The sequence below is a fragment of the Mus musculus genome, chromosome 5, assembly GCF_000001635.26.
Source record: "Mus musculus strain C57BL/6J chromosome 5, GRCm38.p6 C57BL/6J".
In the NCBI taxonomy this organism is placed as follows: Eukaryota; Metazoa; Chordata; class Mammalia; order Rodentia; family Muridae; genus Mus; species Mus musculus.
In genome coordinates this window covers 34,855,861-34,882,301 of record NC_000071.6, presented here as the reverse complement: position 1 = coordinate 34,882,301, position 26,441 = coordinate 34,855,861, and the positions used below count along the sequence as shown (strand labels likewise).

General features: G+C 41.9%; 1 protein-coding gene across 4 annotated transcripts in view; it reads right to left on the bottom strand.

The window, feature by feature from the left end:
* Htt (huntingtin) overlaps nucleotides 1-26,441 on the bottom strand; it is a 150,814-nt gene that overhangs the window by 30,233 nt on the left and 94,140 nt on the right. For 3 of the 4 annotated variants that reach the window (XM_006503744.3, NM_010414.3, XM_017320683.1), the window contains 10 exons: nucleotides 17,934-18,056; nucleotides 17,424-17,656; nucleotides 15,585-15,727; nucleotides 11,385-11,592; nucleotides 6,255-6,396; nucleotides 5,393-5,572; nucleotides 5,101-5,277; nucleotides 4,798-4,874; nucleotides 3,361-3,499; nucleotides 2,376-2,498 (listed from right to left, as the gene is read on the bottom strand). In XM_006503744.3, coding sequence (XP_006503807.1) covers nucleotides 2,376-2,498; nucleotides 3,361-3,499; nucleotides 4,798-4,874; nucleotides 5,101-5,277; nucleotides 5,393-5,572; nucleotides 6,255-6,396; nucleotides 11,385-11,592; nucleotides 15,585-15,727; nucleotides 17,424-17,656; nucleotides 17,934-18,056 — 1,545 coding nt within the window. The remainder of the gene's footprint in view (nucleotides 1-2,375; nucleotides 2,499-3,360; nucleotides 3,500-4,797; nucleotides 4,875-5,100; nucleotides 5,278-5,392; nucleotides 5,573-6,254; nucleotides 6,397-11,384; nucleotides 11,593-15,584; nucleotides 15,728-17,423; nucleotides 17,657-17,933; nucleotides 18,057-26,441) is intronic. The other variant, XR_376798.3, reaches the window with a different exon arrangement.

Sequence of the window (26,441 nt, the reverse complement as noted above, 5' to 3'; positions counted from 1 at the left end):
TTTATTGTAGAAAGTCAGGGAGAAAGGAGAGAAGGTAGAAAGAGAGAGAGACTGGCCATGGCCACGTGGAGAGAGGGGGGAGGGAAAGAGAGAAAGAGCAATATTTTTAATTTTTATGATCTTATATTTCATTGAAATAATTCTAGGATGACAAATCTTAATTGATGTAGACAGCGCACCAAGTTTAATATGCCATCTAAGAATCCAGTGGGATGCCAAGCAATGCTGCAGCCTGAGAAGGCACACAGAGCATCTTATATTAGACAAAAATCTGCTTAAAAAAACACACACACAACATTTCACATGCCAAAAACTTTTAATTTTCTTTTTTTTTTTTTGATTTGGAGATAGTCTTACTATGTAGCCCTGGCTGGCCTGGAACTTAAGTCAACCAGACATGTCACAAACAGAGATCCTCAAGTGTCTGACTCCCAAGTATTGGAATTAAAGATATGCACTACCATGTCTGGCCTCATATGACAGTTTTTATTATGTTTTGTCAAAAACTTATTTTAAGCCATTTAAGGATTTAGAGAGAGTCACAATTTTTTCAAGTAGAACATAAGCTTTAATATTAAACACTGTATTTCATCATTAGTTCCCCCAAATCAAACATTTCTATGGTCATGGATGGAACTTGCAAGCTGCTAATAGTCCACCTAACGACTTGGAAAATATAACAAACTGGGTCCTGTGCTTTAGATATCTTCCTATGTGAGAACCCTCTCTCTCCACAACACACACACCTTCTATTAACCTGCTCAGTTCCTGCTTCCCCATAACCATTTGGCATGTATCAAGGGGCAATGAGGTCCTTGTCTTCACTGGGCAACAAAGAACCCCACTAAGGTAGTGGCCTAAGAGTGCTTGGCAAAGAAGACAAGGAAGGGAATTGAATGCTTTCAAGGCCTGCACCAGCTCTCAGTATGCTTTCTGGTATTCGAGGGGTAAGTGGAGGAGAATTGCTCTGTATCTAGACAGTACAGGGCATCTGACTACATGAGGTAATTCCTCTATATCTAGAGAGGACGGGGTACCTCACTACATGACAGAATGCCTCTTTATCTACAGGGACAAGGTGCCTCACTACATGATGGGTGTAATGGTTAATACTGATGTCAGCGTAGCAGTTCTACAACTGCTGAGGAGATAATAACCTCTTGGTGTGCCTATCTTGATGAGGTTGAGGTAGGAAGACCCACTTTAACTGTGGGCAGGGATCCTGGACTGAACACAAAGGGCAGAGCAAACTCAGCACTAGCAGTCACTTCTCTCTGCTTTCTGGTCACGGGCACAATGTGACCAGACACATCAAGCTTACCGTGATGCTTCCCCTGCCAAGGATTGTACCCTTGAACTGTAAGCCAAAACAAACCCTCCTCATCTCAACTGCTTTTCCTCAGTGTCTTATCACAGCAACGAGAAAGTAATTAATACAGGGGTTACTAGAGATCAATTTCCAGAAGACAATGAACACACAATACTTTCTTATAGTCAGGAAATGAATGATCAACTGACCATAGCCTATGACCACCCGTTTTCTTTAAAGGTATGAAAGATCAAGTTAAAACAATTTTCTTCTTTTAGGATTCTAGTTTGTTTAAAACGGCATCCTATTCACATCTCATGTGCTAGCTATTCTGGATTATAGCTCTCGTGTGCCATTTTTTGTTAGAGCCTCCCATGTGCTTTGCTTGATGGTGTCCCTTGCTTGAACTCAGGTTTCCCATATATTAATCACACAAAGATGAGACAAATTGTGCTGGCTAGTTTTATCAACTTGGCACAAGCTAAAGTCATCTAAGAGGCGGAAACCTCAGATAAGAAAATGCCACCAAGCCAGGGGGTGGTGGTGCACTCCTTTAATCCCAGCACTTGGGAGCCAGAGACAGGTGGATTTCTGAGTTTGAGGCCAGCCTGATCTACAAAGTGAGTTCCAGGACAACCAGGGCTACACAGAGAAACCCTGTCTCAAAACAAACAAACAAGAAAAAAAATGTCATCAAAAGCCTGTGGGTGTTTTCTTAATTAGTGGTAGATGGCAGAGGACCCAGCCCATAGTGAGTGGTGTCATCCCTGGGTTGGTGGTCGTGGGTTCTGTAAGAAAGTAGGCTGACCAACTATGGAGAACAAGCAAGTAAGCAGTACTCCTCTATGGCCTCTGCATCAGCTCCTGACTCCAGGTTCTGGCCCTGTTAAGTTCCTATCCTGACTTTCTTCAATGATGGTGTTAAGCCAAATAAGCTCTTTCTTCCCCAACTTGCTTTTTGGTCATAGTGTTATATCATAGCAACAGAAACCCTAACTAAGACACAAATCTAACTTTCTGACAAGCAGAGCTGAGGATTTCCTGGACTCAACGGATTATTGCCTACCGAGCTCATCATGAAGTCATTCATATCTTCAGCAGGGATACGGTTGACCAGCTCTGCACCTTCCAGCAGTGCAGAATCTGATCTGGTCCAACACTGGGATCTGACAAGCTGGAGGTACCAGTCCTGAGAAGAAAAGAAAATTGAATGGGACTGGGTAGGCACTTCGGCTTCTCTGGGCTGTGATAGAAGCACCGACGGCTGGCTGTACAGACATCAGACACATCTTGGGCTTACACTCTCTAGACAGCTAGTCTTCCCTCTCTTGTTCTGTGCTTGAATGCCCTCTTCTTTTCCACCTGTGGACCTTCCAGCAGTCCTTGCAAACTCAGCCAAGTTCTCAGTGTTCACAATTTTTGCTCTACCTGCACTCTAGATGATGCACCATCTATACTATACTGGAGTATCTGCCTCCCTCATCTTTCCCAGCAGCCAAAGCCAAAGAAATGCCTCCCACAAAGCTGGAGAGTGAGCCTGGGGCAAATGTGTGTTTTCTGTCATGGGCTGCAGGCTTCTAAAATCTCATCTCCTTGCCTAAAAGGCAAAGGCCCTAACAGTTTCTAATTCTCAAGTGTGAATGAGAAAGGGTACAGATGACAATACATTATATAGCTGGTGGCAGTAGGTGCATCAATTTATAGGAGATAGAAGGTTCAGAGGGGGAGGCAGGCCAAGTTTTGTCAGCATGTGCTGGACAATGTCTGCAGTCATAGGTCCTGGACCACAACCAACTTTTCCTGACTTGCTGACTAGCCACCTGACTTGCCCCCACAGTCCTCCACAAAAGCCTCACATCAGCACTCCTGTTCTCAGTAGGACCTCTTGGCCTCCATCCTGCACTCTAATCCCAAGCAGGGCATCTAATGACCTGAGCTGAGTGTCAGGTCCCATGTATACTGACAGCCACCACTATCCTCATTGTAGACAGAGGCTGTCATTGTCTCCACAGGGTTCCTGGTCATCACACTTAGACATTCGGGACACTTACTTTGTCTGGACTCACTGTTTCCAGAGATGTGTGCCCATCCCCATCCAGTGGGTGGGAAGTGACTGGGGGCAAGGGGCTAAGTGAGTCCTGCACAGTAGAGAGTCGGAATCTGTCCAGCAGTGAATAGAGCCTTTGGTGTCTGGAATAAAAAAGCCAGAGTAGTTTGTTCTTTGGTTTGAAATCTCAGTTTTTGCACAGATGAGTTCTAGAAACATGTAATACCAAGGAGCACTAGGAGCTTCTTAAGACAGGGCAACAGGTTTTGGACTTTCCCTTCAACATTCTAAAGTCATGATGCACATTTACGCCCTAGTTACTTTAAATTACCAAAATTTATACCTCACTGATATTTTCCAGAAGTTTCATTTATGCTCAACATTCCATTAGGCAATGAACTATATAACCGCTAACAAAGCTATTCTATTCTACTCTTTCTTTTCTTGGCAATATTAGAGATTGAACCTAGGGACTTGTGCACACTAGACAAGTGCTTTACCACTGAATTACATAATCCTAGCCATCGTATTTGTAATGTGTGCAAAACAGATAAATTTTAAGATCCAAGTGCACAAACTCCATTTAATCCCCAATAATGACACAATTCATTCCATTAGAAATGGTCATTTCACAGAAAACCATTTCATCTGGCCTAAATTATTTATGAAGTCATAATCTTCCTTATCTTGGTCTATGACTACAACTACTGTCAAACACAATGATAATTTATTCTCTTACTATACAGAGTCAATGTGATACTTCATATGTCAAATGATCAAATGTCAGCATCATGTGGCTCTGCAGATTGAGAAAAATCATCCAGACCATGCCCTGTCCCATTATGAAACACCATGAAAAATCCTCTGAAGATTAAAGTTATGAGAGACCCTCTCGAATGCTCCCTTCCCCCTTCAGCAATGGAAAAGAGGTGAAAGCTTTTCTTAATTTATCTTGTAGTCAAGGAACTACACTTACACTACAGATGGAAATGTTTCTAATAAAGGCTTCTAAAAGACTTTCAAACAATTAGGCAAAAGAATAGCTATGAAGAGATGTCACTTAACATAATGTGCACATGCCAAGAGCCAGGTAGTGCTCTCATGTTTACTCCCTCCAACCTGGCAATTAGGTTCTAGCTTTATTCCCACTCAGTCAGGGTCCAGTAGCAGAGGTAACAAACATACTTCTTATCCCTTCAACAGTCACAAAGTTCAGGAGTCCCTTCTCTGTGCAACAGGTATTTGAGTGCCACTTCTTCATGTCTACTAAAGTGAGACATGACTAAATTTCATCTGATATTTAGATAGTCTTTTCTACTCTGGCATTGCTGTAGTAAACTCACTGTACACTAATTCCTTTGTCTACCTATTTGTTCCTGAACATATCTATGTGTTAATACGCTGGTTGCCCAAGTGCCAGGACCCCACGCTGCAGTCTTACCTTTGTGCAAGCCCACTGTTCTGGAGGTGTTCTTGGATTCTGTTTAGTTCCTCCTCTGGCAACTGGGCCATGCTGCTCTACACAGACAAGAACACATCAGGGCTTTTGTGATATACAACCTCACACCCACTTAAAAAGGATAAATTACTATACACAGTATATCTAAAAAGAGCCGTTGGTCAGATACACAAATAACAAATATGACATACATGCTCTTTATCAGTGGCCAATCAAGACCAGGTCAATAGACCAAATGTTTTGATTGACTTTCTAAGTTTTGATATAAATTACCATTTTCAGTACCTGTAAATTTGCAGCCAAAAGCATTTCTACCCGGCGACAGGCCAGGGTGTCGACCATGCGAGCCAGCGCACGGAAGGGGGTGCCCAGGAGCCTGTCCACATATAGTGTGAGCACAGCACCAGACTGGCTGAGATGGATGCCTTCCAAGCACTGAAGTGTTTTCTTCAGAGTGGTTGGCTAATGTTGAGAAGGAACGAAATTTATTATTCCTCAGACTGATAACTAGTACTGACAAAATCCCAGTATCCCATTTTTAAGTTGGAGAAAGCAAACTGGCAGGCTAAAGACTTACCGTTGAAAGATTTTCACAGCGAGACTGAATTGCCTGGATAAAAAGACCACTAGCTGCAGAATTACGATGAATGGCACTAATAAAGTCTTGTACTGGAGGCTCATGAGACAAGCTGATCAGATCTTGAATGTGATTCACAATGAGCCATGTTAAGTGTTCTGAGTCATGGAGATTCTGACACTAGAAAGATATAATAAAAGATATATTTCAAGTGGACAAGAAGGCTACAAAGTGTAAGAAAAAACACACTTGAAATACAAATTTTGCCTTGGTGAAGACAAGTGTCTGAGTATAAGTAAATGAGAGAAAGGAAGGAAACTTATAGAACCTTACACCTCTGATCACATGTGGTAGAGGCCACAGGAAGCCAAGAACCAAGGGCAACATCCAGCTCCTAGAGACACCAGCAAATGCCTCAATATCAGAGAATTGGCTCCTTGGACAAGTCAAGAGGTAGATGCCCACAGGAGCACGGTGAGCACTCTGGTGTAGCCCTCCCTAGCGACTGGCCTGGAGTTTGCATGCATGGGAACAAAGGAAGCCCCATGTAGGAATACAACTTGCTACCAGGTTGCAGGCCAGCCTAGCATGGGCTGTTCTACTTACTCTGTCTGCAATGCTTAGTAAAGAAAACAGACTCTAAATGCCACAGATTTGATAGAGTTCTTGAATCAAAAAACACAGCTGCCCAATACAAGGAAAAATGTCACCAGACTGCTCTAATTAAACTCCAGAGTAAACATTGCTACCTCTCCTCAGCTTTGATATATCTGTGGCACAGTGAATAATTTGGTTGCCTAGCAGGTGCATATAAGCAGCATCTATGCCACCCTCTACCATAAGAGCTCTTGTGGGCACTTACGACATAATCACAGAAGAGAATAAGGGCCCCTCTTCGCACTATTTCTCTATTGCACATTCCCAGCTGAGCTGCCGAGCCAGAATCCTCCTCTTCGCCAGACTTCTGGGGGTTAAGTGACTTCGTGCAGGACAGACTGTGTCTCCTACAAGGCATGAATATGCAATGAGGGAATGTCTGGGATAGCCACAAACTTAGACACACAATATTGAACAAAGCTATGATGGATTTTCCTTCTCAAACCCACAAGTTATTCCAGATATTGCTCTATCAGACTGGTGGTGTGTGTTTATGCACCTCAGACTTCTGTCCCTAGAAATCATTGAAGGACACAGAGAGTTTAGCAGCCAGATGATTACAGTGCTTGACTGAAGGGCAAAACCCACTATTTAAGGCTGCAATTCCAAATAGCATGTCCATTCCAGAATTCACACTGGCCATGTTTGATAATGGAGCAGTTGTTCTGATATTTCTCATGTTCTACAAACACCTTCAAGTGCCAGGGAGAAGCCTCATTTCACACTTTCCTACTAATTTTCAAAAACATTACTGAGAAAGTCATGGTTGTGGAATTACTGTTCAAAGTGCTTCTTCTCTACTGCAGTGGTTACTCCACTCATACTCCTTTCTCATTGCATCTTTCTAAATATAACCCTGGAGACTTTCAGTTATAGCCAAATATTTAAAAGACCATGTCTGACATATTTCTAGTCTTTTGCTCAGTCTCAATAGGGACAGAAGTCACAGGAGAGAAAGCACACTTGAAATTTGTTGACCAGTCCTGTAAGTCCTCAGTACTAATAGATTATCGATAAAACTTGTGCTGCAAGCTAAAGGTTTGTTAAAGCTGCCAACCATTTCTGCTTCCTAGGTAGCAGATGGATGAATAACCTAGTGTATCTGTAGTGGGATCAACTCAGTAATGCAGGAGCAGACCACAGATCACCACCAGGGAAATAAACTTTAAACTGATCAATGGTTGCTGATCAACAACCGGATGCAGTGTTCATTTCCATGGATTTCTGCTCTGGGCACAGAGTATTCACGGAGGTTCTTATGGACAAGGGAAGGGATGGTGATAAAGGGACAAGAGGGAACTTCCTGGAATGATGGTACTGTTTGTATCTGACAACAGATGGTACAAAAGGCATTTCACCAGGCACCCTCTGTCAGTTAGGAAACATATACAGAACCCCTGCCCTTTCACAGCTGGAGCTTTGTAGCTTACACTCATAGCCACATGTACAGCGAAGAACTACTCACGTACAATAGGTGAAATTTGCAATTAAATAATTAGCAGGAGACATTGTTATGGTTTGAATGTGAAATGGTACTGACTGGAATATAACAGCAACCATAGAAAGAAGAGACAGCTACTAATCAAATCATCACACAAATAATGCTCAATTATGACCTTGCTACTGAGGAGCAGAAGTTACCTAAGTGCAGACCTTGAGATCTAAGCAAATGAGGAAAAGCATGGGCGGCTTCTCTGAAGAATACTGCACTAAAAACTGAAAGTGATAGATAGGTTTCTCATTTTAATATATTGTGTATGGTGAGACGTGGTAATTTTGGAGCTAGAGAGATGGCTTAGTATTGAAGAGCACTGGCTATTCTTCCAGCCAGTGGATTCAATTCCAAGCACCCACATGGTGGCCTACTACTATCTATCACTCCAGTTCCAGGTGATCTCACCCTCATACAGACAAAATACCAACACACATAATAAAGAAGGAAGGAAAGAAAGAAACTGTAATTTCAACTTTGAAAAACTACCAATAACTACTACAATAAAACCAATGTTTGTGTCCAAATCCCACATTCACCAACTCAAGGAAGCTTCTTCTGTACACTCCAATCTGTAGCCCTTTGGATAAATGTTACTATTATTTCTATCACTAGAAATCCCCTCTTGAACTGGCAAGATGGCTCAACAAGTAAAAGCACTTGCTGCACAAGCCTGGCAACCTGAGTTCAATCCCTGGATTCCACAGTGGAAGAAGAAGACTGAGTCACTCCTCAAAGTTGTCCTCTGACCTCTACATGTGGGCTCAGGCACATTAACACAGACACAGACAGACAAAACAGACAGAGAGACAGAGAGAGACACACACAAATATAAATGAAAAGAAACTATGATCCCAATTCTCATAGTTCCAATCCCCTTATAGTAAGGCCTAAGAGCTGACTCTGATTGCTATCTTTTCCACCTTCTTCCCCGGTTTATTGAAAGTGTCAAACAGAAAAGCTTGAAGGAACAATTCAATGAACAGCCCTTGATTTTTGCCTATATTCAACTATTAATATTGGTCATGTTTGAATTCATGAACACACTTTACACATGCAGACTAGGTTCATACCAAATATCCTACTTGGACTCTACACACACTGCACACTCATGTGAAACGTTATTGCAGTCTGAATACTTGCACACATGCATTTCTTTGGCTGCAACACGGATGAATGATTCCAGAGCACACTTCACTATAAACTCTGCAGCAGTTGTCTCCCAAACATGTTCACAGCTACAAAGCCATCACTCACAGAAAACTCATCCTTATATTTATGACTACCCAATAATAATCATTCTAGCAGTCTTATATTCCAGATCCAGAGCACAGCCAAGGATTCTAAAATAAATTCACTTGTCCTACTTGTTTTCTTCTATTAACATAACACTTTCATCTTTTACCACAGATGTTTCAGCGTGTCCAGTAGACATCTTGGTAAAAGATCCATCAGCTAAGGTCAAAATCCATTTTCCTCTTGAACAAACCATAGTATGTCTTTTAATCTTCAACACTATTATACACCAACCGGGTGGGCAGATGTTGCTGAGAATTATGGCTTACTGTGGGCTAAAGCCATTCTTACCTTCTCCTGCCTTCTTGGCTCATCCATAGTTAATGGAGGCTCCCGTGTCTTACCCAACACAACTCAGGCTTGGATGTTTACTAGACTGTCCTGGGAACCTACTGCAAGTTCTCAGGCCCCAATTATTTTTGTTTTTTAAGCCTTTAAACAAATGATTTGTGTGCCTGTGCACCCATGTGCCTGTGGATATCAGAGGACAACATATGGGAACAGATTCCCTTTTTACCATACGGGTCTTAGGGTTAGAACTCAAGTCTCAGGCTTAGCAGGAAGTTCCTTTATGCACTGAGTCTCCTTACTAAGGTCAAAGCTGCCAGGTTTTTGTTTATTTACTTGAGACAAGTTTACTCTGTGTAGCACTGGCAGGCCTGGAACTTGGTTTGTAGATCAGGCTGGCTTTGAATTGACTGAGGTCCACCTGCTTCTGCCTCCTGAAGGCTGAGATTAAAGATAGACTTCATTATACACAGCTCTGAGCTTCAATTTGTAGCTACCACCCTTATCAAAGAAACTTCTCTTTATAGCAAATGAAGACAATCATAGAAAACCACAACTGGACAAAACTAGAGATCCATGGACTGTAGGGGAGTCTAGCCCAGTGGATACATCTACATCACAGTTCCTGCATCTGTGGCTCAGGGAACATTATGAAAGAGGAGCAGAAAGATTGTAAGGGCCAGAATACCAGAAAGTCTGCTGTGAAGCGGTCTAGGAGAGAAATGGATACACAAATAAGACTACAATAAAGGCAGTGTTCATGGGTATATTAATATGGATGGGGGAAGTTTTCATAGATCTTATCCCTAGACAAAAAATATAAGTAGCTAATAACTTTTTGAAAGGAGAATTAGCCTCTTCCAGGGATGAGCCTGCTTACTGGCTGTCTAATGTAGAGTAGCCAACAATGAATCCATATAAACACAAATAACAAAATCAGACACAGTAAATTGAACTTATATATACTGTACATACACACACATACCATTTACATGTTTATGTAACAAATTGGAGAAAAGGCTATCAATGTGAGAAGAGAGGTATAGAGGAGGCTTTGGAGGGTAGTTGGAAGGGGGGAAATGATGTGATTCTATTTCAAATAAAAACATTTTTATAAAAATTTTAAAAAAACTGAAAAAATAGAAAAGAAAGAAAGAGAAGAAAGGAAGGAACACTGGTGGTGCTGAGCTGTCCCTGTGCTAGAGCATCAGTGCAACAACCGCACTGGCAGCAGCAGGGGCTTAGAATATGTGCAAACTCCTAGCCCCTACGAAGCTTCCTGGACTGAAATGCTTTAAGCAGTTTCAGGGCTGATTTACATGTACATGTAAGAACCAGAGAGCTATGTAGCTGGCTTCCTGTCCTAGCTCTTATAATGATCAGTTAATGTGACAGGCTTAAGAGATCCTCTAAGCATTTCAAATGATGTTGTGGGTACCTCTCCAAGTGATCACACGTGGGGGCAGGAAGTAGTGTTTCTATTTCCTTTGCAGATGACATTATAAAGAGCACACAGCAGATGGGCAAAAAATGCCGGACACAGGGATGTAAAAGCATGTCTGGATGGGAGGCTCTGGTCTCCCTACACCAAGCTGAAGAGCTAACAATACCTATACTTTTCCTTAGGAAAAATTTCCCCACAAGTGTTCATAAACTGTCCAGAAAGCACACTGAAGACCGACTCATCGGGGCTCACAGCTTCTAGCTCCCAAACATGCTCATAGAGCTGACTGAGCAAGTCAGTCAGTTAGTACCTGGGCACTGAGATTTAAGACTACAAACTCTTTGCAAAAAAAAAGAGGGCCACCCACAACCAGAAACAGTCTATCTGAATAGTAAAAATAAATTAATAAAATACTTCCAATCAGTTTCGAAATTTGCTAAATAATTACTTCATTATCTAAGAATACCCAGAACACATTTACTCATAACAAAGTTAAGACATTGCAACATGTCTGGCTGTAGAACCAATGAGAGCCGTAGGACGTGGCAGGAGGGATAGAGCCTGACAAGCATAGCCCAAACGATGGAACAGTGTCAAAGCGCTTGTCAAAGAAAATCACAGTCAAACAGTTTGGTCTGAATGCCTGTAGCCAGACCACATTTCCCTACAAAACAGTACCCATGAAAGAAAGATTAATATGCAGCCTGAATTTTACAAAGCTTTATAAAGAATGGAAAATGAGAATGCTCTCAGAGCAGCTTTGCCTCAGGCCAAACACTGGGCTGGGGCCTGGCCCTGGGGAGCTGTGCACCTACTTGGGTGTCTGCTGCACCTCTGCCCACCACCGGTGGTCAGTGTGGTTGATGAGAAGTAGGATCTGACACCAGAGCAGTACCAGGGCTGGGTGCGTGGGCACCATGGATCGGACCCGTGCATTCAGGCTCTCTAGAGTATAGAAGCTGCCTTCACAGCCATCACTGGTGAAGAGTCTAGTGGCAGCTGCTGTGATTCTCCGGAACATTCCTAGAACCAAACAAAAATAAGAAAAACAGATTATGGGGTATGCCTCTACTGTTCTACCTGGTCCAGTACCAGGTGACCAAGGACTATTCATTGTCCTTTTCCATACTTTTATAGCACTTGGCACTTAGAAAATTGTGGCCTTTGTGTGTGCATACTTGTGCTTCTATGTACGTGAGGATGCATGTGTGTACCTGGGTACATATGTGCTGAAGTTAAAAGCTGATGTAGGGTCAATATTACTTCTCTATCTGATTTTTTGACACAAGGTCTCCTACACTGAACCTGGAGCTGGAGCTCACTGATTAGATATACTGGCTGCCAAGGAACGCTTGGAATAAGGTGCTGGCAATCCAAACTCAGCTCTCACACTTTGCACTGCAAGCACTTCTCTGATTAGGGTTTTCCCCAGCCCCAAACTCTAACTTTTCTAAGCAGAAACAGGCACAACTTACTTAACAAGTCAGTCCACTTTTGCACCTCTGATGATTGACACATTCTTTTTGTTTTGTTTTTTCGAGACAGGGTATAGAGACAGGGTTTCTCTGTGTAGCCCTGGCTGTCCTGGAACTCACTCTGTAGACCAGGCTGGCCTCCAACTCAGAAATCCCCCTGTCTCTGCCTCCCAAGTACTAGGATTGAAGGTGTGCGCCACCACTGCCAGGCTCAATTGCCACATTCTTTAGGAGCCCCAAAACAGCTGCTGTGGAGGCCTAGACACAGGTGGCCAGAAAGAGCCAGCCAACACAGGGGAAAGGATTCAGGCCACACCTGGGAGAACACAGAACTGAGCCACAGCCAGCAGACGGAAGCACAAGGGGCTACCCAAGCAAACAGGATAACTGTCAAGAGACCTAAATATATATCTTTATAAACACATAGCTGTTTACTTCAACCCAATCTTAAGACCAAGCAAATACCCAAACAGTAGTTCTGACACCTAGTGTCATACTAAATAAGAAATAGACATTTATATATAATCTATCAGCACTAGGGCAAAGCCTGTATGTCTAACCATTGAATGTTCTTCCAGAAGGATGTATGCATGATGAAAAAAAAAAAAGTGGAACCACTGACCACATGAAGCCATTTAAGCCATTGTGTCTGAAGTTAAACAAAGTCACAAAGTACCTAAGATATGCTATCTGCATTAGCTACCCAGTCACTGGGCAGCTAAAGGTCACTTTGCTGGACAACACTGACACAACACACAGTAAAAATATGCCCTTGAATCTTTTTCCTCTTTGATGTTCCTGAAAAAGGAAGCAAGAGAAGCTAGAGCAACTGGATAGTAAGTAGTGAAACCATATAGCAGCCACACATGGCAGCCCACCAGGTGAGCAGGACACAACATAGACATCTACCATCCAAAGAAGGCAAGAGAAAGCTCTTCTGGTATCAGATCCAAACCAACCAATGGAAAATATTAAAGTGACCAACAAACTAAAAACAACTTGCTATTCATAAACAGGCATACTTCTTGACTTTCAATTTGCTACAGTGACCAATGAAGCATAAATCAAAAGATCTTTAAGGGCCAGACAGTTGGCTCAGTTAGTAAAAACACTTACTGTACAAGCTTAATCCCCAAAACCCATGGAAAATGTCAGATGTGGGGGTGGGCATTTAATTTGTACGGCAAGATGGAAGGCAGAGACAGGAGGATTGGTGAAAAGCTCTTTTTGGCAGTGCAATCACAGAAACAGAAGAAGCGGCCTCAAAACAAGGTGGAAAGAGAGAAGAGATTCCTGAGGAGTTGCCCATCCTGGCATGCACATGACCTGCCTGTCTCTCTCCTGCACACACAACAAACAAGTATATAAATCTTTAGACAAAAAACAATACCTAAATCAATATTAGGAATAAATATAGTTTGAAACTAACACCCATTATCAAAATTAAATTCTGGCACACTACTATGCCAAGGGTGCCAGATACAAGGGAGGCAGTCTACATAATGCCTTTCTCTCTGTTCACCTGAGCAGCTTGCTTTACTCTCTACTCTCTTCTCAACTCCATTTCTCTAGTTTGTTCTTCCAACTCCAAAGGTTGATTCTGCTGACCTCTTTGGGTAAACCAGATAAACCAGGCACCCTCAGAAATGTGTACCAATGAACTTCCTGGGACAGTGGTTGTGTATTGCTGTACTACCCTCCCCACTGACTGTGAAGCTCTACAAGGGCACAAAAAGCACATCTGCTTGTCTCAACCCAGTACGTCAGAGCCCAGTATAGCAACAGGTAAGAATATAAGTCCTGTTGGATGAAGGCTAAGGACAATAACTACTTTTTTCTCCAAGATATGTACATAAAATGCACATAGAACTCCAAATACAGAGCACACCTTCTGACTGGAGAAACACTCTGCCACATCGTCCATTTCCTGGCACTTCTGGCTGGGTTTCTAGAAGTTGCCTCCAGTGTTCTAACAGTTTCTCTGGCCCAAACTATCCGCTCATCATCTGTTTCTTTTCCTTTCTGCCCAGGAGGCAACACACCCCCTTCAAAAGAAGGCTGCTCAAGTTGGTCGGAGCAGCTAGGAGCTCATATGGCCTACATGGGTGAATGGAGGCTAATCAGCATACTTCAGAGGCTCAGACCACGGTGGCTAGAGGCCCTACTTCTGCCACATGAAATGAGTCCCCCAAAGAGCAAGGCCATGATAGAAACTAAAGCTGGAATGTGGAAATATGCTACGAAGACTACAGGATGAAGCCACCATATCACACTCCCACCTACACCCCACCAATTAAACAAACAAGTTTAAAAAATATTCTGTTCTAAGACAGGTCTTCATGTAGATCGTCCTGCCTCAAACTCTCTATGCAGCTGAAGATGAGTTTGAACTTCTGATTCTCTGGGGTGCCATCACGTTTAGGTTAGGTAGAGATCAAAACCAGGGTTTTGTACGTGTCTGGCAATCACTACCAATGGATTCACTGCATTCCCAGCATGACTCTTTAGGTTTATTTGTTTACTGGTGGTGGTGGGGTGCACGTACCTGGAGGCAGAGAATAACTTGGAAGCAGTTCATTCTCTCCTTCTGCCATGTTTGTCTTAGAGATCATACTTAGGTTGTCAGGGTTGCTTACAAACATCTATCTACTAAGGCCTATGGGCCTCCAATTATTTTTTATTGTGGTAAAATACATATAAAATAAAATTTACCACCTTGATAATCTTTAAATATACAGTTCTGGTATTAAATGCACTTATGTTATACAATATCACCATCATCTGTAAAACTGAAAATCCAAAGTCATTAAATCCTCTCCTAAGCCACTGGCAACTACCATTTTGTTTTTTGTCTCTAGATTTGGAGTACTCTGAGTATCTCATCCATCGTCTTTTTGGGCCTGGCTTATTTTGCTTAGCACAATGTCTTCAAGGGTCACCTATGTTGGCTTTTAAATGTTATGTATATGAGTGTTTTGCCTGCATGTATGGATATGCAGCTTGTGTATGTCTGGTGCTGGTAGAGTCTAAAAGACCGCATCAGATCCCTGGAACTGGAGTTACAGTAATGGTGAGCCTCTTCACTGGGAAGTGAAGGAGGGTCTTCTGCAAGAACAGCAAATACTCTTAACTGAGGAGCTATGTCTCCAACACCCCATGTTGTTTCTTATGTCAGAACTATTTTACCTTTTCAGGCTGAAAAATATCCCACATAGACACATTTGACTCTATAACTTATGTATATGCCATATTTGGCTTATCAACCAGCTGAGCATTGGATGTCAGAGTTGCTTCTTTCAGCTATGTAATGAATGCTACTATCAAGATTAGTATACAGCTATCTTCCAAGCACTCTGCTCCTCATCCTGTCAGGTATCTGCCTATCAATGTAATTGCTGGACCACATGGTATCAGATTCACTCCTACTATCAACATTTTCTCACATGGCACAAGGAACATGGAGAACAGTTTCTATGAGAAGCGGGCACTGCTGGAGACAGGGAACACAAAGTATTATGAAGTCTAATCGGATCCACTTACCAGATTTGAATATGTGGATCAGACACATGAGCAGTGTGCCTAGCTCTTGGCAGTAGAACGTATGCTGCTGTTCACTCATGTCCACTTTGAGCTGTTTTGTAACGATGTCTTCTAGAAGAATACCAACCAGCTGTAAAAGAAACCTTCCAAGAAAGGGAGCACATAACAGCAGATTAGGCCATGATCAGTGAGCTGTGCTAAGCACAGTGTGAAATAAAGACCATTGGTTTTTGTAAAGTAAGAAAACACAAAGACAGTACACTAAACCAAGTGAAATGTTTCAGACCATCACTGTGGACTGAGTCTCTCCTTCTCTCTATTACCTTCTTTAAATGTGAAATGGTAATCATACCACTTTCAAAGGCCCATCAAGGCAAATTGACAATGTATTTTTTTAAGCTTTATCAGCTGTAGGAGTGTTACATAAATATAAGACGGTAATTCGCCATAGAAACTTAGTGTAAGCTTCCAAACGCTGACACCATTGCTTACACTAGCAAGATTTTGCTGAAAGGACCCAGATATGGCTGTCTCTTGTGAGACTATTCCAGGGCCTGGCAAACACAGAAGTGGATGCTCACAGTCAGCTATCGGATGGAATACAGGGCCCCAATGGAGGAGCGAGAGAAAGTACCCAAGGAGCTGAAGGGATCTGCAATCCTATAGGTGGAACAACAATATGAACAAACCAATACCCCCCACCCCACCGGAGCTCGTGTCTCTCGCTGCATATGAATCAGAAGATGGCCTAGTCGGCCATCAGTGGAAAGAGAGGCCCATTGGTCGTGCAAACTTTATATGCCTCAGTACAGGGGAACGCCAGGGCCAAGAAGTGGGAGTGGGAGGGTGGGGGAGTGTGTATGGGACTTTTGGGATAGCATTGGAAATGTAAATGAAATAAATACTCAATTAAAAAAAAAAGAAATAAAAAAAGAAACTTAGTGTAACATCAGTTTTAGCCACTCCTTCAACCTAACGGAGGGAAAGCAATGGGCTGCCAGTTGAACCTGCAAACACAAAGGCATCGTGTGTTTATCAGAGACTACAGGTGCTTACCCCTGCAAATGAGAGGTCCTAAGGAGCACATCTGCAGCACAGCTCTAACTTAGTGAAAACTCTAGGAGTCACAGATACTTCTCTGTGCAGAGCGTTGATAAGCAGTCTCCCCTGTCACTGCCCTTGAGGCACTAGCACACCGGGTGTGTGTGTGTGTGTGTGTGTGTGTAGCATGTGAGCTGATCCTGCAGGTATCTGGTAGATGCTATTGACCTTGGCAACGAAAGGTCCTTCAAGTAGCACATGGTGAAAATAAGTACAGGGCTGCTTCTCAGTGGCTTACCCTAGGCTTTGACCATGCTACAGGCAATTCACCCCTTACTGGGCTGCATGCAGGGAAGGCCACCCCTCCTTAATCATGGTGAGCCACTCTTGTCAAGTCTGTCACAAGGACAGACCTTAGGAAAGACATGAAAAAAAAGGTGAGGAAGGTAAGAAGAAAAATCAGGGTTCAAAAGAACTTGCTGATCTGGCAGAGAACCTGGGTTCAGAGAATGACACTTCAACTGTCTGAAACTGCAATTCCAGAGATTCAATGCCTTCTTTTGGCCTCCATGGGTATGAGACACACCCTAAGTATACTTACTTACTCATAGGCAAAACACTCATACACAATCAATAAAAAGAAACAAATCTTTTCATTTTTTTCTTAAAAAAAAAAAAGCTAGGTGAGTGATATCAGCCTCACTAAAGAACAGTGATTATTGTTGGCTACTGCTGCTGCGACACCATAGGATCAGCTAAAAGACATGGTCAGTTTACAGGTTCAGACAGAAAACATACCTTGAGAATGTATCTTCTGGCAAACTCTTTTGTTTCCCTTCGCTGCATTCTCCTAGTGTTACATTACCGCCTCCACCCCTTAACCTGTTAATCACTGGACAGGAGAGCAAGTGTGGAGAGAAGGAGAGCTCCTGAATACGACAAAGAACAATGTCCTCGGTTGACTGGGAAATGAGAACCCTCAGAATGGCGAGGATTCCAGATATCCACAGCTGCACAGTGCTTACAGATGCCTAAAAAGAAAAAAGAAAAGAAAAGAAAAAGAAAAAGAAAATGCATATGCTAAAGCTAAGGAAAGATTAAATTTTCCCTGCTTGTCAATCCCATGGAAGAAAATCATTCAACAGAAAAGTCCCTAGAGCACTGGTTCCAAGTATGGTCCCAGAGAAGCAGATCAGACTCGGTTGGAGATTTGGTAAAACGCAAACCCTCAAGTCCTCCCTCACCAGCTGTGGCAGACCTGGGCTGGGATCTTCCTCCAGTGCATCCCAAACATATGGTGACACTCACCATTGTGCTTGGAGTGATGAACATACTCCGCAAAAGCATGTCCACAGGACGTAGGGAGGAAGGAGCCAAAATCTCAAACAAGGTATTTAACACTCCAAGGGCTTCATGAGAGTCAATATGCATCTGTGGAATTAAGCATCATGGATATGTCTGTAATACGATGGGAATAGCAGCTTCACACACGTCATCACTGCGCCTCTGGGGCACACAATCACCATCATCCTCGCAGTTAAAAGTTAAAAGCATTTTACTTTCAGCAGTGTATCCACTGCATTTTACTCTCAGCAGTAACCTTAGCAAAGTTTCAGGACACTATTTCTCTATGTCTACCCTCCCATCCTTCCTTTTCCTGGGACTAGCTTGTATCCAAATGTCATGCTGCAATCCCAGGGACTTGCTTTTCTCTCTGCTCTGCTGAAACACTCTCTTGCAGGTAACTGCTAGAATCATGTTTACTCAATGTCACCTCCTAAAAAAGGCTTTCTCATTTTGTCACTGTTAGAACAACAAATGCATTCTCTACCCTACACTACCCTCCTCCTCTGCCATCAAAACTACTATCCTCTGATATTGTATATACTTTAATAGTGTATTTATTTCATTGTTATCTAGGTGGGAGAACACTGCTTTTCAATACATTTTCTTCAGTGAAATTTTTCCTATCAGTGCCTGCAATTCTGCCTAGCATATGCAGACAGCAACTACCAATAGAGTATGCCTAAAAGAGTTTATGAGATGCCGAGAAACATGGCTCCCTTGTGCTTTCTACAGAACCTATTTCAAAGTAGTGCCTTGTCATCTGTTAGGAGTTTCATTCAAAGCATAGCCAGAGATCCATCTGGCAGCTGCTCAGACTTCCTGGTAGGACTGTGTATAGACAGGCTCTGTGTTCTATCTTCTGTTGTAATGGTGCTTTGGTGAGAGTCACACAGGTTCCTGTGTTCTGAGGACCACACAGTCCAGGAGCCAGGGCTCTTTGTTTCCACAAGATATGGCACAGCCGGACTACTGCATTTTCTTAATTAACTAGTAAGGGTCATCTGATTACAGAAATTCTGACTAAGTCATAAATTATTGCTAGGTTACTTTGTAAGTGCTATGAAAAAACAAATAAACATAAAGAAAGCTAAGGATCGACACAGCTTCTGGGACAGACCCCATTTCGGGATCCAGACATCTGGGCACCTTCCCCGACAGAGGAGAGGTATCCACCCCGCCTGGAAGGGCTCTGCTGGAGCACCTGGGGAAGCCATCTTTCGTCCTGGTTCCCTCAGAGACTAGTCTGCGCAGGTGAGAGTGTGGACTACAGAAGCTACACAGCTTCTGAGACAGGCCCTCTATCGGGCCTTCATCTTCAGCCAGGAGGCAAGTCCAAACGCCAGATATTGGTGCACCTTCCCTGCAAGAGAAGAGCTTGCCTACAGAGAGTACTCTGACCACTGAGACTCAGGAGAGAGCTAGACTCCCAGGTCTGCTGATAGAGGCTAATAGAATCACAAGAGGAACAAGCTCCAACCAGAGACAACTATAACAACTAACTCTAGAGATTACCAGATGGCAAAAGGCAAACATAAGAATCTTACTAACAGAAACCAAGGCCACTTACCATCATCGGAACCCAGCACTCCCACCTCAGCCAGTCCTGGATACCCCAACACACCCGATAAGCAAGACTCGGGTTTAAAATCATATCTCATGATGCTGATAGAGGACATCAAGAAGGACTTTAATAACTCACTTAAAGAAATACAGGAGAACACTGCTAAACAGGTAGAAGACCTTAAAGAGGAAACACAAAAATCCCTTAAAGAATTTCAGGAAAACACGACCAAACAGGTGATGGAATTGAATAAAACCATCCAAGACATAAAAAGGGAAGTAGACACAATAAAGAAAACCCAAAGTGAGGCAACGCTGGAGATAGAAACCCTAGGAAAGAAATCTGGAACCATATATGCGAGCATCAGCAACAGAATACAAGAGATGGAAGAGAGAATCTCAGGTGCAGAAGATTCCATAGAGAACATAGGCACAACAATCAAAGAAAATGCAAAATGCAAAAAGATCCTAACTCAAAACATCCAGGAAATCCAGGACACAATGAGAAGACCAAACCTACGGATAATAGGAGTAGATGAGAATGAAGATTTTCAACTTAAAGGGCCAGCAAATATCTTCAACAAAATTATAGAAGAAAACTTCCCAAACCTAAAGAAAGACATGCCCATGAACATAAAAGAAGCCTACAGAACTCCAAATAGACTGGACCAGAAAAGAAATTCCTCCCGACACATAATAATCAGAACAACAAATGCACTAAATAAAGATAGAATATTAAAAGCATTAAGGAAAAAGGGTCAAGTAACATATAAAGGCAGGCCTATTAAAATTATAACATACTTCTCACCAGAGACTATTAAAGCCAGAAGATCCTGGACAGATGTTATGCAGACCCTAAGAGAACACAAATGCCAGCCCAAGCTACTATACCCAGCCAAACTCTCAATTACCATAGATGGCGAAACCAAAGTATTCCATGATAAAACCAAATTCACACAATATCTTTCCATGAATCCAGCCCTTCAAAGGATAATAAAGGGAAAACACCAATACAAGGATGGAAACTATACGCTAGGAAAAGCAAGAAAGTAATCCTTCAGCAAACCTAAAAGAAGACAGCCGCAAGAACAGAATCCCAACTCTAACAACAAAAATAATAGGAAGCAACAATTACTTTTCTTTAATTTCTCTTAATATCAATGGACTCAATCCCCTAATAAAAAGACATAGACTAACAGACTGGCTACACAAACAGGACCCAACATTGTGTTGCTTACAGGAAACCTACCTCAGGGAAAAAGACAGACACTACCTCAGAGTGAAAGGCTGGAAAACAATTTCCAAGCAAATGGTCCGAAGAAACAAGTTGGAGTAGCCATTCTAATATCGAATAAAATTGACTTCCAAACCAAAGTTACCAAAAAAGACAAGGAGGGGCACTTCATACTCAACAAAGGTAAAATCTACCAAGAGGAACTCTACAAGGGCAGCCACATTCATTAAAGAAACTTTAGCAAAGCTCAAAGCACACATTGCACCTCACACAATAATAGTGGGAGACTTCAACACCCCACTCTCACCAATGGACAGATCTTGGAAACAGAAACTAAACAGAGACACATGGACACTAACAGAAGTTATGAAACAAATGGATTTAATTAATATCTACAGAACATTTTATCCTAAAACAAAAGGATATACCTTCTTCTCAGTGCCACATCGTACCTCCTCCAAAACTGACCATATAATTGGTCACAAAACAGGCCTCAACAGATACAACATTCCCGTAGAAACTGAACAATACTTTATTCAATGATTCCTTGTCAAGGATGAAATAAAGAGATAGATTAGAGACTTTTTAGAGTTTAATGAAAATGAAGCCACAACATACCCAAACTTATGGGACACAATGAAGGCAGATCTAAGAGGAAAACTCATAGCCCTGAGTGCCTCCAAAAAGGAACTAGAGAGAGCATACACTAGCAGCCTGACAGCACACCCAGAAGCTCTAGAACTAAAGGAAGCAAATTCATCCAAGAGGAGTAGATGGCAGGAAATAATCAAACTCAGGGCTGAAATCTACCAAGTGGAAACAAAAAGAACTATTCAAAGAATCAACCAAATCAGGAGCTGGTTCTTTGAGAAAATCAACAAGATAGATAAACCCTTAGCCAGACTAACTAGAGGGTACAGGGACAGTATCCTAATTAATAAAATCAAAAATGAAAAAGGAGATATAACAACAGAACCTGTGGAAATCCAAAACATCATCAGATCCTACTACAAAAGGCTATACTCAACAAAACTAGAAAACCTGGATGAAATGGACAACTTCCTAGACATATACCAGATACCAAAGTTAAATCAGGATCAGATTAACAATCTAAACATTCCCATTTCCCCTAAAGAAATAGAAGCAGTCATCAATAGTCTCCCAACCAAAAAAAGCCTAGGACCAGATGGGTTTAGTGCAGAGTTCTATCAGATCTTCAAAGAAGACCTAATTCCAACTAATCTCAAATTATGCCACAAAATAGAAACAGAAAGTACTCTACCCTATTCTTCATTCTATGAAGTCACAATTACTCTGATACCTAAACCACACAAAGACTCAACAAAGAAAGAGAACTTCAGACCAATTTCCCTTATGAATATCGATGCAAAAATACTCAATAAAATCCTCGCAAACCGAATCCAAGAACACATCAAAACAATCATCCATCCTGACCAAGCAGGCTTCATCCCAGGGATGCAGGGATGGTTTAATATATGGAAACCCATCAGCGTAATCCACTATATAAACAAACTCAAAGACAAAAACCACATGATCATCTCGTTAGATGCTGAAAAAGATTTTGACAAAATCTAACACCCATTCATGATAAAAGTTTTGGAAAGATCAGGAATTCAAGGCCCATACCTAAACATAATAAAAGCAATCTACAGCAGACCAGTAGCCAACATCAAACTAAATGGAAAGAAACTTGAAGCAATCCCACTAAAATCAGGGACTAGATAAGGATGTCCACTTTCTCCCTACCTATTCAATATAGTGCTTGAAGTTCTAGCCAGAGCAATTCAACAACAAAAGGACATCAAGGGGATACAAATTGGAAAGGAAGAAGTCAAAATATCACTATTTGCAGATAATATGATAGTATATATAACTGACCCCAAAAATTCCACCAGAGAACTCCTAAACCTGATAAACAGCTTCAGTGAAGTAGCTGGATATAAAATTAACTCAAATAAATCAATGGCCTTTTTCTACACAAATGATAAACGGAAAAAGAAAGAAATTAGGGAAACACCCTTCACAATAGTCACAAATAATATAAAATACCTTGGAGTGACTCTACCTAAGGAAGTGAAAGATCTGTATGATAATAACTTCAAGCCTCTGAAGAAAGAAATTGAAGATCTCAGAAGATGGAAAGATCTCCCATGCTCATGGATTGGCAGGATTAATATAGTAAAAATGGCTAACCTTCCGAAAGCAATCTACAGATTCAATGCAATCCCCATCAAAATTCCAACTCAATTCTTCACTGAGATAGAAAGGGCAATTTGCAAATTCATCTGGAAAAATAAAAAGCCTAGGACAGCAAAAACTATTCTCAACAATAAAAGAACCTCTAGTGGAATCACCATGTCTGACATTAAGCTGTACTACAGAGCAATTGTGATAAAAACTGCATAGTACACTGGTACAGTGACAGATGGGTAGATCAATGGAATAGAATTGAAGACCCAGAAATGAATCCTCACCCCTATGGTCACTTGATCTTTGACAAGGGAGCTAAAACCATCCAGTGGAAAAAAGACAGCATTTTCAAGAAATGGTGCTGGCACAACTGGCAGTTATCATGTAGAAGAATGCAAATTGATCCACTCTTTTTTTTTCTTTTTTTTTACACTTTTTTTTATTATTGGGTATTTTATTTCCAATTCTATCCCACAAGTCCCCCACACCCTCCCACACCCACTTCTTGGCCTTGGCGTTCCCCTGTACTGAGGCATATAAAGTCTGCAGGACCAATGGGCCTCTCTTCCACTGATGGCCAGGCCATCTTCTTACATATGCAGCTAGAGACACGAGCTCTGGGGGTGGTGGTGGTGGTGGTGGTGGTGGTGGTGGTGGTGGTGGTGGTGGTGGTGCACTGGTTAGTTCATATTGTTGCTCCACCTATAGGGTTGCAGATCTCCCCAGCTCCCTGGGTACTTCCTCCAGCTCCTCCATTGGGGGCCCTGTGATCCACCCAATAGCTGATTGTGAGCATCCACTTCAGTGTTTGCTAGGCTCCGGCATAGTCTCACAAGAGACAGCTATATCAGGGTCCTTTCAGCAAAATCTCGCTAGTGTATGCAATGGTGTCAGCGTTTGGAGGCTGATTATGGGATGGATCCCCGGGTATGGCAGCCTCTAGATGGTCCATCCTTTTGTCTCAGCTCCAAACTCTGTCTCTGTAGCTCCTTCTATAGGTGCCTTGCTCCCAATTCCAAGATGGGGCAAAGTATCCACACCTTGGTCTTCGTTCTTCCCAAGCTTCATGTGTTTTGCAAATTTTATCTTATATCTTGGGTATTCTAAGTTTCTGGGCTAATATCCACTTATCAGTGAGTACATATCATTTGAGTTCTTTTGTGATTGAGTTACCTCACTCAGGATGATGCCCTCCAGGTCCATCCATTTGCCTAGGAATTTCATAAATTTATTCTTTTTAATAGCTGAGTAGTACTCCATTGTGTAAATGTACCACATTTTCTGTATCCATTCCTCTGTTGAGGGGCATCTGGGTTCTTTCCAGCTTCTGGCTAGTATAAATAAGGCTGCTATGAACATAGTAGAGCATGTATCCTTCTTACCGGTTGGAACATCTTCTGGATATATGCCCAGGAGAGGTATTGCTGGATCCTCTAGTAGTACTATGTCCAATTTTCTGAGGAACCTCCAGACTGACTTCCAGAGTGGTTGTACAAGCTTGCAATCCCACCAACAATGGAGGAGTATTCCTCCTTCTCCACATCCTTGCCAGCATCTGCTGTCACCTGAATTTTTGATCTTAGCCATTTTGACTGGTGTGAGGTGGAATCTCAGGATTGTTTTAATTTGCATTTCCCTGATGATTAAAGATGTTGAACATTTTTTCAGGTGCTTCTCAGCCATTCGGTATTCCTCAGGTGAGAATTCTTTGTTTAGCTCTGAGCCCCATTTTTAATGGGGTTATTTGATTTTCTGGAGTCCACCTTCTTGAGTTCTTTATATATATTGGATATTAGTTCCCTATCTGATTTAGGATAGGTAAAGATCCTTTCCCAATCTGTTGGTGGCCTTTTTGTCTTATTGACGGTGTCTTTTGCCTTACAGAAGCTTTGCAATTTTATGGGGCCCCATTTGTCGATTCTCGATCTTACTGCACAAGCCACTGCTGTTCTATTCAGGAATTTTTCCCCTGTGCCCATATCTTCGAGGCTTTTCCCCACTTTCTCCTCTATAAGTTTCAGTGTCTCTGGTTTTATGTGGAGTTCCTTAATCAACTTAGATTTGACCTTAGTACAAGGAGATAGGAATGGATCAATTCGCATTCTTCTACATGATAACTACCAGTTGTGCCAGCTTTTTCCACTGGATGGTTTTAGCTCCCTTGTCAAAGATCAAGTGACCATAGGTGAGTGGGTACATTTCTGGGTCTTCAATTCTATTCCATTGGTCTACTTGTCTGTCACTATACCAGTACCATGCAGCTTTTTATCACAATTGCTCTGTAGTACAGCTTTAGGTCAGGCATGGTGATTCCACCAGAGGTTCTTTTATCCTTGAGAAGAGTTTTTGCTATCCTAGGTTTTTTGTTATTCCAGATGAATTTGCAGATTGCCCTTTCCAATTCGTTGAAGAATTGAGTTGGAATTTTGATGGGGATTGCATTGAATCTGTAGATTGCTTTTGGCAAGATAGCCATTTTTACAATGTTGATCCTGCCAATCCATGAGCATCGGAGAATTGATCCATTCTTATTTCCTTGTACAAAGCTCAAGTCTAAGTGAATCAAAGACCTCTACATAAGACCAGAGACACTGAAATTAATAGAGGAGAAAGTAGAGAAAAGCCTCGAAGATATGGGCAGAGGGGAAAAATTCCTAAACAGAACAGCAATGGCTTGTGCTGTAAGATAGAGCATTGACAAATGGGACCCCATAAAATTACAAAGCTTCTGTAAGGCAAAAGATACTGTCAATAAGACAAAAAGGCCACCAACAGATTGGGAAAGAATTTTTACCAATCTTAAATCTGATAGGGGACTAATATCCAATATATACAAATAGCTCAAGAAGGTGGACTCCAGAAATTCAAATAACCCCATTAAAAATGGGGTTCAGAGCTAAACAAAGAATTCTTACCTGAGGAAACCTGAATGGCTGAGAAGCACCTGAAAAAATGTTCAACATCCTTAATCATCAGGGAAATGCAAATTAAAACAATCCTGAGATTCCACCTCACACCAGTCAGAATGGCTAAGATCAAAAATGCAGGTGATAGCAGATGCTGGCGAGGATGTGGAGAAAGAGGAACACTCCTCCACTGCTGGTGGGATTACAAGCTTGTACAACCAGTCTGGAGGTTCCTCAGAAAATTGGACATAGTACTATCGGAGGATCCCGCAATACCTCTCATGGGCATATACCCAGAAGAAGTTCCAACTGGTAATAAGAACACCTGCTCCACTATGTTCATAGCAGCCTTATTTATAATAGCCAGAAGCTGGAAAGAACCCAGATGTCTCTCAACAGAAGAATGGATACAGAAAATGTGGTATATTTACACAATGGAGTACTACTCAGCTATTAAAAACAATGGATTTATGAAATTCCTGGACAAATGGATGTATCTGGAAGATATCATCCTGAGTGAGGTAACCCAATCACAAAGGAAGTCATTTGATAATCAAT